Source organism: Myotis davidii, unplaced genomic scaffold, assembly GCF_000327345.1.
Source record: "Myotis davidii unplaced genomic scaffold, ASM32734v1 scaffold389, whole genome shotgun sequence".
In the NCBI taxonomy this organism is placed as follows: Eukaryota; Metazoa; Chordata; class Mammalia; order Chiroptera; family Vespertilionidae; genus Myotis; species Myotis davidii.
Window position 1 is genome coordinate 98,220 of NW_006299711.1, and position 13,453 is coordinate 111,672.

Genomic DNA, 13,453 nt, shown 5'->3' on the forward strand with positions numbered 1-13,453 from the left:
CTCAAATCTCAGAGGGAAGGTAGGGGAGGGTGGGGGCAAGGGGGAGAGATCAACCAAAGGACTTGTGTGCATGCATGTAAGCCTAACCAATGGACACAGACACCAGGGGGGGGAGGGCATGAATGGGAGTGGGGTGGGAGGGCAATGGGGGGATAAGGACACATATGTAATACCTTATCAATGAAGAAAAAAAAGAACTTATAAAACTCAACACCAAAAAACAAACAATCCAATTAAAAATGGGCAAAGGACCTGAATAGACACTTCTCCAAAGAGGACGTACAGATGGCCAATAGAAATATGAAAAGGTGCTCATCATCAGTAATCATCAGAGAAAAACAAATTAAAACCACAGTGAGATATCACCCCACACCTGTCAGAATCAATGTATGAACAAACAACAAAGACAAAAGGGAGCCCTTGTGCACTGTTGGTGGGAATGCAAATTGGTGTAACCACTGTGAAAAACAGTATGAATGTTTTTTAAAAATTTTAATTGGAATTGCCATATGACGTAGTGATTCTATTTCTGAGAACTTATCTGAAGAAAACTGAAACACTAATTCAAAAGAATAGATGCACCCATGTTTTTAGCAGCATTATTTACAATAGCCAAGAATTGGACATAGTCCAAGCTCCCATTAGTAGATGAGTGGCTAAAAAAATCATGATACATTTACACAATGAATACTACTTTGCCATAAAAAAGAGGGCAATCTTAACCCATTGTGAGAGTATGGATGGTCCTGAAGAGCATTATGCTAAGTGAAATAAGCCAGTCAGAGAAAGACACATTTCATATGATTTCACTCATTTGGAATTTAATGAACAAAATGAACTAACAAGCAAAATCAAGTTAGACTCATAGAGAGCAGGCTGACAACGGTCTGGGGTGGATGGATATAGCACAAAAGAAAAAAAAAGAGAGAAAAAATTTCATGCACCCTGACAACAGTTTGGTTATTATGGGGGGTGGCGGATGGGGGGGATTAGGAAGATATAGGGGATAAATGGCAATATTCAGAAACTTGACTTGGGGTGGTGAACCTGAAACCTGTATAATTTTGTTAATCATTGCCACCCCAATAAATTCAATAAAAATGAATAAAAAAGAGCAAATGCAATGTAGCAAGTACAGAGCCTGGCCAAAGCTTGTACTAAAATTCCCTGGGTTTGCAGAATGAGGGATCACAGTGTAGGCAACCGACACAGAGCTTAGCATGCAGAGTTCCCTGTGTTTGTAGCTACTAACAGCTGGGTCCCAGGCCTCCTGACTCTATTTAGCCTTCTCTGCAGGTGGTGTTCATTTGGAAACAATATACTTATTGGCAGTTTGTAGCAAGCTCAGGGGACTATAAGAATTGTATTAAGTTAAGTATCCTCTAGCCCCCAGAGCTTTCACTATGCCTTTAAGAAAGAGACTTCCTGTAAGGACTCCATCTTGTTTGTCCCTGAGGAAGTTGTTTGGGACCAGCTCTTGTCTTCCTCAGCAGCCCAAGTTGATCTTCAAACCTCCAGCTCCAGACCTCACAGATTCTTTTCACAAGAAACCTGTGGAGACATTGGTGACAAGTCACTGCCTTCAGGCAATGGTATGGGTGAGTTGATATGCATGAGGCCTTGGCCTTAGATTCCCACAGGGCTAGAGGAGTTCTGGGTCCCCTCCCCCACTCCAATCGATAGGACACCTAGGCAACCTCCATTTTAAAAGAGGAGTGGTAAGGACAAGCCCAAACTATTTCCCTTCCTCTTGAGGAAATGGGCCAAGTGGTCCCTGCCACACTCATACTGGTTCCATATGGAAAACTTCCCCTCCTTTGGATGTGGCTGAGGTGTTTTTTATTTTTCCTTTCTTAAAGGGAAAGACCTGAGTTGTGCAGTCTAGGGGTTGGAGAGTAGAGAGGGTCACTTAGGTTGGGGGCTATAAATTAACATTATTTGGATGCATACCAGAGGTGGGGGAGGGGCAGAGAACCCACCAGTACCCTTGATTCTTTACATTAAGTACTCAGGGTAGATTGTATTACTCCCATAGAAGCTTCTTGAGGCTTCCTTTATGGCCCAGCATATGGCCTATTCTGGAATGTTCCCTGTGTGGTTGTTATGTGCATTGGTCTATGTTTCCATGTAGCTGAATATTTGCCAGCCATTTTATATGCCACCCAATGAGATGTGTTAAAATTTCTCACTGTTGCCCTGGCCAGTGTGGCTCAGTTGGTTGGACATTGTCCCATGCACCAAAAGGTTACCAGCTCAATTCCTGGTCAGGGCACATGCCCAGGTTGTGGGCTCAATCCTCAGTAGGATCATTCAGGAGGCAGCTGATTGATGTTTCCCTCTCATGTAGATGTTTTTCTCTCCCTCTCTTCCTCTCTCTCTAAAAATCAGTAAATAAATATACATATTTTTAATTTCCCACTGTAACTGTGGATTTGTCCATTATTCCAGTCACTTTTTGCTTTGCATATTTTGGCTCTGAAACATGCATACAAATTTAGAATTTTTTATTAATATCTTCCTATTGCATGAAACCCTTTACCCTAATGAAATCTCCTTCTTCCCTCTAGTAATGTTTTTTCTTTAGATTACATGTTGTCTTTTATCAATATGGTTAAACCAGCTTTGAGTAGATTCATATGTAAATGGTATACTTTTGCCACTACTTTTATTTCAGATTTTTTAGATCATTAACATTTTGCATGTATCTCTTTTAAGGAGTATTTGTTGGAATGTTTCTTACCCATTCCAATAATATTTGTATTTGGAATATTTAGTCAGAAACTGTTAAGGTCACACAATGAAATTACTTAGAGCACTTTGATTCCATTTAGTGTTCTCCCAATTTATTGTCATGCATTTCAATTCTCTACATATTTAACCCCCAGAATAAATTATTATCATTGTGTTATAGAATCAATATTCTTTTAGATTTGCCTACATAGTGACAAATATCATTAGTCTTTCTTTTTAAAAAATATATTTTATTGATTTTTTACAGAGAGGAAGGGAGAGGGATAGAGAGTTAGAAACATCAATGAGAGAGAAACATGGATCAGCTGCTTCCTGCACACCCCCTACTGGGGATGTGCCCACAACCAAGGTACATCCCCTTGACTGGAATCAAACCTGGGACCCTTGAGTCTGCAGGCCAACTCTCTATCCACTGAGCCAAATCGGTTAGGGCTCATTAGTCTTTCTTTCCTGCATTTATGTGCCTCCATCTGGGATCATATTTCTTCTGCCTGGAGAAGAATCTTTAATATTTCTTTTAGTTTCAGTCTTCTGGTCACAAATGTTCTCAGTATTTTCTATGTTAACATCACTATGAAATGCATATCTTTTCTTCAGGAATGTTTTTCCTTAAAGCATACTCTTTACCCTATGAATATTGTTATATGGACTTGATATTTTATTACTTTTGGAAACTTCACAACCAAGATCTTTTCAAATACCACTTCTGCACTGTTTCCTCTTCTTTTTACCAGACTCAAATTAAACATGGGTTAGATATATTCACTACATCTTCTTTAGTTCCTTCCCCTTCTCACTAACTTTTTATTAATCCTCACCCGGGGACATGCTTAGAGAGAGGGGAAGGGAGAGAGATAGAGAGAAACACTGCTTGGTTTCCTTCCACAGGTGCCCTAACTGGGGACTGAACCTGCAACCCAGGTATGTGTGCTGACCTGGAATTGAACCTGAGACCATTAGGTGCACAAGACAGTGCTCAACCAACTGAGCAACTACACCTAAGGCACTCTCCTTCTCTTTCAGTGTTATCCATATTCATTCTAGATTTTTCATCAGACCTCTCTTTCATTAATCTAATTGCTTTTTCAGATGGAAACTTACTTTTGACCCTTGAACCATAACACCAAACTTTCAGGGTAGTTTTTATTATGCCCCTAGAATAGAGGAAGGAAGTGAGAGTTACAAATGATAACTTGTCCCAGGGTCACCTGGCCTGAAAAAGGCACTAACAGGGACTAACATCACAGATTAAACTCAACACCCAAATCCTCTCCTCTTTGCTTTTCTTCTTGGTTGTGAATAGTCGCTGCCTCTCATCTCCCAGGAAGTGGAACCACAGTGAAGTCCTTCAACATTTTTAGCACTGTGATGTATTTCATTTTAGACTAGAGGCCCAGTGCACGAATTCATGCATGGGTAGGATCTGGCCAGCCCGGCCCAAATCAGCGGATCAAGGCTGGGCCTGTCAGATGGCAAGAGGTTGGCTGACAAGCCTATGCCAATTGGGGCTCCATCAGGGCTGTGTGGGCTGGGGGGAGGGGCCACAGGTGATTGGCTGGTGGGCCCCACCCCAGATTGGGGTGGGAGGCTACCCCAGAATGGATCTGGGGGAGGGGCCAGGGGAGGTTGGCTGACTAGCCCCACCCCCAATTGGTGTAGGGGAGTGATCGGGGGTGGAGCTGGCTGGGGGAGGGGCTTAGGAGGTTGGCTGGCTGGCCCTGCCCCCTATTGAGGTAAGGGGGAATCAGGGGCGGGGCCGGCTGGGAGGAGGGGCTGTAGGCTGATAACCTGTCATTCCGGTCGTTACAGCATTCCAGTCACTGGCTTTTTATATATACTAGTATAGATTATAAAAATCAGTAATATTTCTCCATTAGCTATGATATCTCCCCAGGACATTTTCTAGTATTGAGACCATTGATGTGTTGTTCTCGATTTCAGGGCACAATCCAGAAGGTGACACCACAGAAAGAAGACCAAGACGTTGGGGTATTTACCGAAGGAGATATAACAATGTGCCTGAACAAGTAAGTTCTGGCATTCATCCTTCATCCCACAAGCAACAAGATGGAGATTCAGCAACAAGTGATGCTCACATGGACACCCGAGTAAGATAGTAAGTGATCAGGTAGCGTGGCTAAAATGCACCGTCAATGAAATACATAACCTTGGAGTTAAATATGTCATTCTTCTCTCCAACCAGGAAGAATGAGGAATGATAAGATCAAGTTAATCATTGAGAAAACTTTATTTTAGCTGCAGTATTAATGGGGGTGAACATGTATAGAAGACTTCCTGAGCATATATGGACTACTTCTTTCTTTCCACTGCTCCACAGTGCTCCCTATGCCATTCCACACTGTCATTGGAGAGGCAATTTTCAGGAACGAGTCCAAACCCATATTAACAAAGAAAGAGAGCAAAAACCTCCAGAGACAAAAATGGAGGAGAAGAAGCAGGATGAGACCTCAGGAAGCTGGTTCAAGATCACAGTGAGTGTCCTAGAAAAGTGGAACTAAGGTGTTGGACTTGTGTAGAAATGCTAGATACCTTTCTGGGGCAGAGGAGTTGGCAATGTGTCTTTTTATTAGTAGGAGTTAACATCCTGGGTCATCTAAAGGCAGACTCAGAGAAGCAATATAAAGAAAATAGACTGATTGCAAGGAAGATGAGACAGGTAGTCTAAAAGCAAAGGAGGAAACTACTTGCCAAGGAGCTGGAGCAACTCCATACCTGAAGGCATAGTTTGGTCCAAGCTGAATGCGGTAGGATGTTGAGTCCCTGGGGTCCTTGTGAGAGGTGCAGGCTAAGTCTGCCTTAGGTAGGATCTCTTAGAACTTTATAAAAGGAAGTACATGTTAAACATTTTAAGTTGATTATTTGAGGAAAACTATTTGAATGGAAAGAATGGTATTTAGGGAATTCATGTCTGGTACAAAAGTTAGCAATAATGGATACTAGCCTATCCTATACAATTGTTATAAAGGCTGAAAAAAGAAAACCTGATTGGATTTATTCATAACCTTAGATCCCATTATGTCAATCTCTCCTATCTTTTCTTTGGCTCCTAGATTCCATTCGGCATAAAATATGATGAGAAGTGGCTGCTGAATTTGATTCAGAAGCAATGCAGTGTCCCCTTTACTCCAGTTGAAGTAAGAGAGGACAACAAAATGGATGAGAAGTAACAGGGCAGATGAACAGTGGCTCTGGTCTCATATTCTGTTTCTCTTGTCACTATCCCTATAGTTTCACTATGAGAAAATGCAGGCCCACTTCTTCGTTGAGAATTCCAGTATTGCCTTTGCATTGAAGAATGTTGGTGGCAAGATTTGTGATAAGAATAATGAGAAGGTAAGTATCAAAGGCATGACTAGGACTGGCCAGGGGAAAGAGAGCAGGACAGGGGCAAGGTCTGCTTAATCCAAAGGCTCAGATTTCCTGGTGCTTACCCAGCCCCTCTTGTATTCTCTGCAGATATCTATCTTTGTTATCCCCTCTAAAGCACCCCAGGCTGTGCAGAAGGAGCAGAAGTCAGAAATGGAGGATCAGATAAAGGTAATGCAGACTCCAGATCAGTTGTGCATCCATATCCAGACCCACTTCTTCTACCCCACATATTGCCCCCCTTCACTACCTCAGAGTCAGAGCCACTGAACCCCATGGGGTGATGACAAGGGGCAGTGAAGTGGATTTGTTAGAAAAGGAAGGGACTGGGGCTACAGGCATCTTGGCTCTCTTTCTCTGGTCTGTGTGGCTCCTCCCCATAATCACAGGTGAAGTCAGCAGAGGAATTGGACCAGGGCAAAGGGCTGGAGCCAGAAGACACGAGTGCAAAAAGAAGCCCCATATGCACCACCTTATCAGATAATTCAACCAACGTAAGGTTAGTTGTACCCTCTTTCACCCCTGGTGAGCCTGACCTACCCTTGATAGTATACGTTTGCAGAGGCAGAAAACAGGTCTTCTGGGAGTATCATAGGCCCTCCACTCTCTTTTCTGTGTCCTTCACCTGTGCTTAGAGGTATCCTTTCCTTCCTCTGATCTGCTCACCTGTTCTCCTGTTCTGGGGTCAGTTTCCTGACTCTGCACCCAAACTTATCCAGCATGCTCTCCTAAGATTATACTCCAGGAAGCACGATATCCCCTCATCACCAGTACTAGGGGTGACCAGTCTTGAATCAGATGCTGGTGACCTGAAATGGAAAAGGTCCTCCAACATAGGTCCTCATGTTGAGACGGGTCTTCCTATTCTGTGCTGAGAAGGGCTACCCTCCCCTGCCATGAGTGGAGCCCTCTTTCCTTTGATACAAAAGGGTCTCTTCTCCAAACCCAGGCAGACATGGGAAGTTTACTGCCCCATGTTAAGGGCTGAAGTCCTGGGTGGCTGCTGTCATGACATTAGTTCCTCTGGAACAGTGCCACCAGTTGGGCTTTCCTTGAGAAAAACCAGGTTTCCCTGAGTTATGGGACCAGAAGTGAGCCACCACCAGTGAGCAGAGGGCCTCTGGAGGCAGCAGTGGGAGGCAGAAGGCACAGAGAGTTGAGGAGACAGAAGGACAGTCCTCTCAGTGCCCCACCCTCCACACATCACATCACCTGTCTGGTCCTTCAGTAGAGCTCTGGGTAGCCTGACATGGGTAGGATTGCTCAGAAAAGAAACCAACTAAGACAGGCACAGGTGCACAGGGGTCCATGAGAGAGAAGGCAGTGATCATAATAGGGGACCACACATCCCCCCTCCCTAAGTTGAGCTGAGCCTGATCTTTTCTTTATTCCTTCTGGGGAAGGTCTCCTGATCCTGTGGTTGCTGTGTTTCCCATGCCCAGTTCAGACTCTCACAGGTGACAAAGGCTCAACCAATATCCCATGGGCCCCAAGTCCAACATGTGCAAGTTTTTCATTCCTAGCTAGGATCCCAGGACCCAACAGTGGCAGGTGCAGGAAAAGTATGCAGCTCTAAATGCTGCTCTTTATGTCACTGGAGAAGGGAATCAGGGCATCTAGATGGGAGCTACCTAGCAGAATGGAGGAGTGGGGGTAGGGCAGGAGGAAGGGCGAGTGCTCTTCCTATGGATTAGTCCTTGGGGAAGGTTCCCAGGTCCCTGGAAGGCTGGGACACTAGAGTATAGCTGGGCTATATGTCTGGTGTAGGTTTGCTTGCTCCAACAAGGCAGGGCTGCTCTGCAGATTCAGTTATGATTCTGTTTTGTCTTTATTTTGGCAGCTGCATCCTGGAATTGTTCCCCAAGTTATCATGCCTGGTAAGTATTTCTCCATGACTGACTCCTTTAAGTAGCACAGACACTTCCCACAACCTGCTCTAAATGCCTTTAGGTCTGGCTCAAGTTACATTTTTGGATCTGAGCCTTAATCCTCATTAGTGGATTGACCCATGTTGGAATCTGACAAAGGCTCTGGACCTTCTTCACACAAGTTCTCCACAGGCTCCAGGCCCCCCATGATGATGGTACAAGTGTAGTCCTGCTCATGGAATTTCCAAGGCTTTTTTGCACCTGACTTCTGACCCTCACCCTCACCCTCACCTTTTCCCGATCATTCAGCACCACCTGCTGGTCTGCAAGGCTGACTTCCTCTTCCTTCCCCAGGATGGTCAGGAGCCACCCCCACCAACTAATTTGGGGATTGAAGCCCACAAGAATGTACCATCCTGCAAGGTAAGGAGGGGGAATCAAGCAGGGTTTTAGGTGGTGAATGAAGATGGGGTATCAGCTGTGGTCCTGAGTGCTGTTGTGATTTCAGGGAAGTTTCTTTGGATCTGACCCACTGAAGAGTCTAGTCTTGCAATTTCTGAAGCAGTAAGTACTCCTGGAAACACCAGGAATGGGGAGGTCTGGGACTGCTGTTTGGAACTCTCACATCTCATTTGGGGCCTGGTTAACAAAGCAGCTTGTCCCCTTTGCTCCACCACAGATATTACTCTATCTATGACTCTGGAGACCGGCACTGTCTTCTCTGTACTTATCATGACAAGGCCTGCTTCTCCCTGACCATTCCTTTCAACCCCGAGGACCCAGCCCAGTGAGTATCACAGCTCAAACTCTTTTTCTGGGTGGTGTCTCCCCAGCAGAAACCAGTCAGTTCATGGAAACACTCCCATGGCCAGACCTCCACATCCTATTCTTTTTCTCCTAGAAGCAGCTTGTTTGAGTACTTCAAGGATAACAGGAATATGAAGAACATCAAGGACCCCAGTGCGTGTGGGATGGGGAAGATTGGGCAGGGAAAGGGGGCATGAAGGGTCAGTCATAGGCCCCAGGGAGTGGTAACCCTGACCTCTGCTGTCCCTCCCTCACAGACCTGCATTTTCAGCTGCTGAGACATACAAAACGTGACATTACATGCACGCTCTGTGTGTTACCCAAAACTCAGCATGACTTGAGCTCCTTCGTGGTGGACATGTTGTTCCAGTCGGTGAGCACCTGCTTCCTCTCTCAGACAGGCCCAGAAAGATGCGGGTACGTGGGAGCTGTAGATGGTGACTGAACACCTGTGTTTCTCCCTTTCAGGAAAGGATGCTCTGCTTCTGTGTCAATGGGGTGTTCAAGGAAGGTGAGTGCCTATAGAGTTCTCTCCCCAGATGTCCACTGCTCCCTCCCCCTTGCTGGACTCCCTCTCAGAACTCTCTCAGCTTCCTGTCAGCCCTGCAGTGGTTCAGTAGTTGGGAACACAGGTATGGGGTTTGATGGTTTTCATCCCAGATCCTGACTGTGAGGACTTGGGCCCATTACTTAACCTCTTATTTTCCTCATTTATGAAATGGGACTAATACTACGAACCTCTTGGGTAGCTGAAAACAATGAATTAAATGAACTTGTGAGGTGGTTGTTCTAGGGCCTGGCACATAGTAGGGACCACGTTAGTGAGAAGAGATTGCTCCTATGGTTGTCCTCCTCATTCCCGACACTCTGAGTCCCCGTGAACAGTTGTCCCCTTGGGAATTAGTATGAAGTCCACCCTGACTGGGGTATTCTGTGTGAACATGTGAAATGTGTGCAACTCCAACATGGTATTGTTGTTTGTTGTTGTTGAAGTGGAAGGAAGGTCTCAGGGTTCTGTGCGTGCCTTCACCCGGACCTTCATCACTACCCCTGCCAGCGATTCCAGGTGAGTGTTATGCTCTGGGTGGGAACATACAGCCCAACCTGGGCTCAGGGCTGTGGGAATGTGGCAGTGCATGTTCTCAGGGTTTTCTCAGTGTTGTGGGAAGCCAGCAGGTTGATCCAAGGAACAGTCCTGCTATGGGGTTAAGAGCTTGGGCTCTGGAGTTAGAACACTGAAAGTGTTTCAGGTTTCTTTCAGGTTCTCTTCATGATGCCAACACTCACTAGATTTATACCTGAGTGAAATCACATGATCCTCTCTGTGACATATGTCTTCCTCTGAAAATGGGATTAGATTGTCTTCTCCCTTGGGCTGTTTTACTGAGTAAATTCAATGGGGTTAGGGGTACAAATCTAGTGAAGCTGATAGACAATCTCTCCAAGGCTGGGGGTGTGAGAGGGGCAGAACTACCAGGCAAGTAATCTGGGGAGCAGATACAGGTGGGTATGGGAGGAATCTAGTTGCTAAGTAGCAGTGGAAGCAGGATCATTGTTGAGGGTGTGGGGTTGTCCATCCATCAGTTGTCTGAGGGCCCATTTTTCTCCAGTCTATGCATCATGAATGATGAACTGTTTGTGAGGGATGCCACGCCCAACACAACTCAGAGTGTGCATTCCATAGAAGTGCCTACACCCACCACCAGCTCCATGACCACCCTTTCCCAGGAGCAGCAAGAAATGGTGCAGGTTTTCTCCACCAAGTCTGGAATGAGCCTCCAGTTGTCTCAGAAGTGAGTGCTGGGTGTGCATGGGGATAGGAGGAAGCTGGGAGGAGCAGAGGAGTGAATAATAGAAACTTGCAGGTAATTTGCTTTGCTTGTTTATTTCACCTATTCCTCTGAACATTTATCTCTCATTGCATATAAGCAACACAGTTATTTTGAACAGGTATGTATTCCTTTATGAAATTCTTTATTTCTTGGACCTCATTCTTTTATTGACACATTTGGGCTTCAGGAATTTTTCTAACATAGAGCTTATTTCGCTGCATATGTAAATGTGGAGGCATATTTGTCACATAGTTTATGGAATGGCAGAGTGTTATCAGATTGTCTCCACTTTTGTCCCAATGGATGTCTCCTGCCCTTTCTCCACCCCAGGTGTCTTCATGATAATCACTGGGACTACACTAGAGCTGTACAGGTGCTCGCTCTGTGCAAGGTGAGGTCTGGGAATTCAGGCCAAATGAGTGAAGAATGGATGGCCTGGGGATGAGACTCAGAGCTCCTGGCTGTACTAATCTCCCAACTAGCTCCCTTCACTTTCTCCAGGCCAAGTACAAGCTCTCAGAGGAGGCCCTCCCACAAGCTGATCCTGGATCCTAAGAACACAGCCTCACCAAAAACCCCTTGGGTGTCATCATCTTCATCCTCATCATCTTTGTTATGTTTTTCCTCCAGTCTTACTATATTCCTGTTATTGAGCCAGGAAGTCTGGTTGGAGCTAGTAATTCAATGCTTAAGTGATACTCATCCACCCAAAGGGCTGGTTGTTTTGTGTATCTGTTCCTTCCGGGAACCCTAATTCTTTTCATAATAAAGAATGACGTTGTATGTTATGTCCCTGCAAAATCATTCAAGTCAAAATCCATTCATTGGTTTATAGAGGAGGAAAGGGAAATTCAGAGATGGTCAATGAGTACTTGAAGAACAATGTGGTAGAGACTCAAATCCTGGATCTCTTTACAACCCAGGCTGTGTATGTCCCCAAGGCCATGTGGCTTCTGAGGTAGTGTGCTCTGTTACTCTGGTAGACCTGGGGGAGGTGGTCTGTTCCCCTAGTGTATTAGTCCAATATTTTTAGGCAGAAAACAGCATTACTTTCTTAGCCATACAAATCTATTCAAATTTAAAAACAATTCCCTTGGGGACAAACAGTATTAAAGAGCAGTAAAAACCTAGGAAGAAAAAATTGTCATCATTTATGACTGACATTGGAATAATATCATTGATATGTAAAGAAATCAGTAGAGAAAAGGGGAACTGATATTAAAGCAGAATTGTTATTAAAAGCAGTAGAAATGCCCAAGAAATCTATGAAAAGCTATCCAACCATAATTACCTATTTAGCCAGAATTGTGAATCCTATATAATAAAGAGATAATATGCTAATTACACCGTCCGGGCAAGCTTCCGGATGAAGGCAGGGCTATGAGGGCCAGCTGAGGCTGCGAGGGCCAGCTGAGGCAGAGGGGGCTGTGAGGGCTGAGCCCCTTGCATGAATTTCATGCATCGGGCCTCTAGTATTGAAATAAAATAAAGACAAATTTTACTAAAAGAAAAAAGAAACCTAATCATCATATTTTTAGAAAAATACGTGCACTATATTGCTCTATTAGTTTTTTAGGTCTTCTATAACAGTATCACAAAATGGATGACTTAAAAGAACAGACATTGCACTGACCTGTGTTGCCCAGTGGTTAGAGCATTGGCCCATACACCAAAAGGTTATGGGTTTGATTTCTGGTCAAGGGCACATACCTGGGTTACAGGTTCAATTCCCAGCCTCAGTCAGGGCCCCTGGGGGAGGCAACAAATCAATGTGTCTCTCACATTGATGATTTTCTTCCTCTCTCTCTCCATCTCTCTCTCTCCCCCTCTCCCTCTCCATCTTTTTCTCTTTCTTTCCTTCCCTTCCTCCACTCTCTAAAAAGCAATGGAAAAAACATCCTCTGGTGAGGATTAAAAATCACACACACACACACACACACACAACACACACACACACACACCCCAGAAATTTATTCTCTCACTGTCTTGCAGGCCAGAAATCAAAGTTCACAGTGCCAGCCGGGCCATGATCCTATAAAGACTCTAGGGGAGAGTCATTTCTTGCCAATGTTAGCTTCTGGTTGCTCCTGTTGTTTTCTGACTTGTGTCAACATAACTTTTCTCTTCCTCCATCTTCACATGATCTTCTTACTTGGGTCTCTGTTTCTTTTCCTTTCTGTCTCTTATATAGTCAAGCATCATTGGCTTTATAGTCCCCTCTAATCCAGGGTGATTTAATCTTGAAATCCCTACTTAATTTTATCTGAAAATACCTTTATTCCAAATAAGGTCACTTTCTGAGGTTCTGGATGGTCATATCTTTTAAAGTTCACTAGTCTACTCTCACTCCTCCACCCCTTCCCCAAAATTCACATCCATCCCATGTAAAAAATACACTCACCTCATCCCACCATCACCAAAAGACTTTTTTAAATAAAATATATTTTATTGATTTTTTTACAGAGAGGAAGGGAGAGGGATAGAGAAGTTAGAAACATCGATAAGAGAGAAACATCGATTAGCTGCCTCCTGCACACCCCCTACTGGGGATGTGCCTGCAACCAAGGTACATGCCCTTGACCGGAATCGAACCTGGGACCCTTGAATCCACAGGCCGATGCTCTATCCACTGAGCCAAACAGGCCAGGGCAAAAAGTCTTAATGAATTCTAACCTCAACTCTAAGTCAAATATTTCATCCCAATGTCAACTCAAAAAGTCCCAAATCTCATAATCTAAAAGGTATGGGTGAAACTCTGGCTATGATCCATGTGCAGATAAAATTTGTCTCTGTTTGTGGAACTGTAAA

The 13,453-nt window shown here is 44.5% G+C and overlaps 1 protein-coding gene across 1 annotated transcript; it reads left to right on the plus strand.

Annotated features, from left to right (window-relative positions):
* Positions 1-1,446: 1,446 nt before the first annotated feature.
* Positions 1,447-11,416, plus strand: LOC102770920 (nuclear RNA export factor 3). Its single transcript, XM_006775794.2, has 18 exons — positions 1,447-1,598; positions 4,693-4,867; positions 5,090-5,243; positions 5,823-5,906; positions 6,001-6,105; positions 6,229-6,309; positions 6,528-6,637; positions 7,979-8,015; positions 8,361-8,429; positions 8,515-8,570; positions 8,686-8,793; positions 8,908-8,966; positions 9,071-9,186; positions 9,282-9,324; positions 9,807-9,879; positions 10,424-10,606; positions 10,976-11,036; positions 11,147-11,416. The coding sequence occupies exons 1-18, from the start codon at positions 1,595-1,597 to the stop codon at positions 11,198-11,200; spliced, it is 1,572 nt and encodes a 523-aa protein (XP_006775857.1). The 5' UTR covers positions 1,447-1,594; the 3' UTR covers positions 11,201-11,416.
* Positions 11,417-13,453: the final 2,037 nt, after the last annotated feature.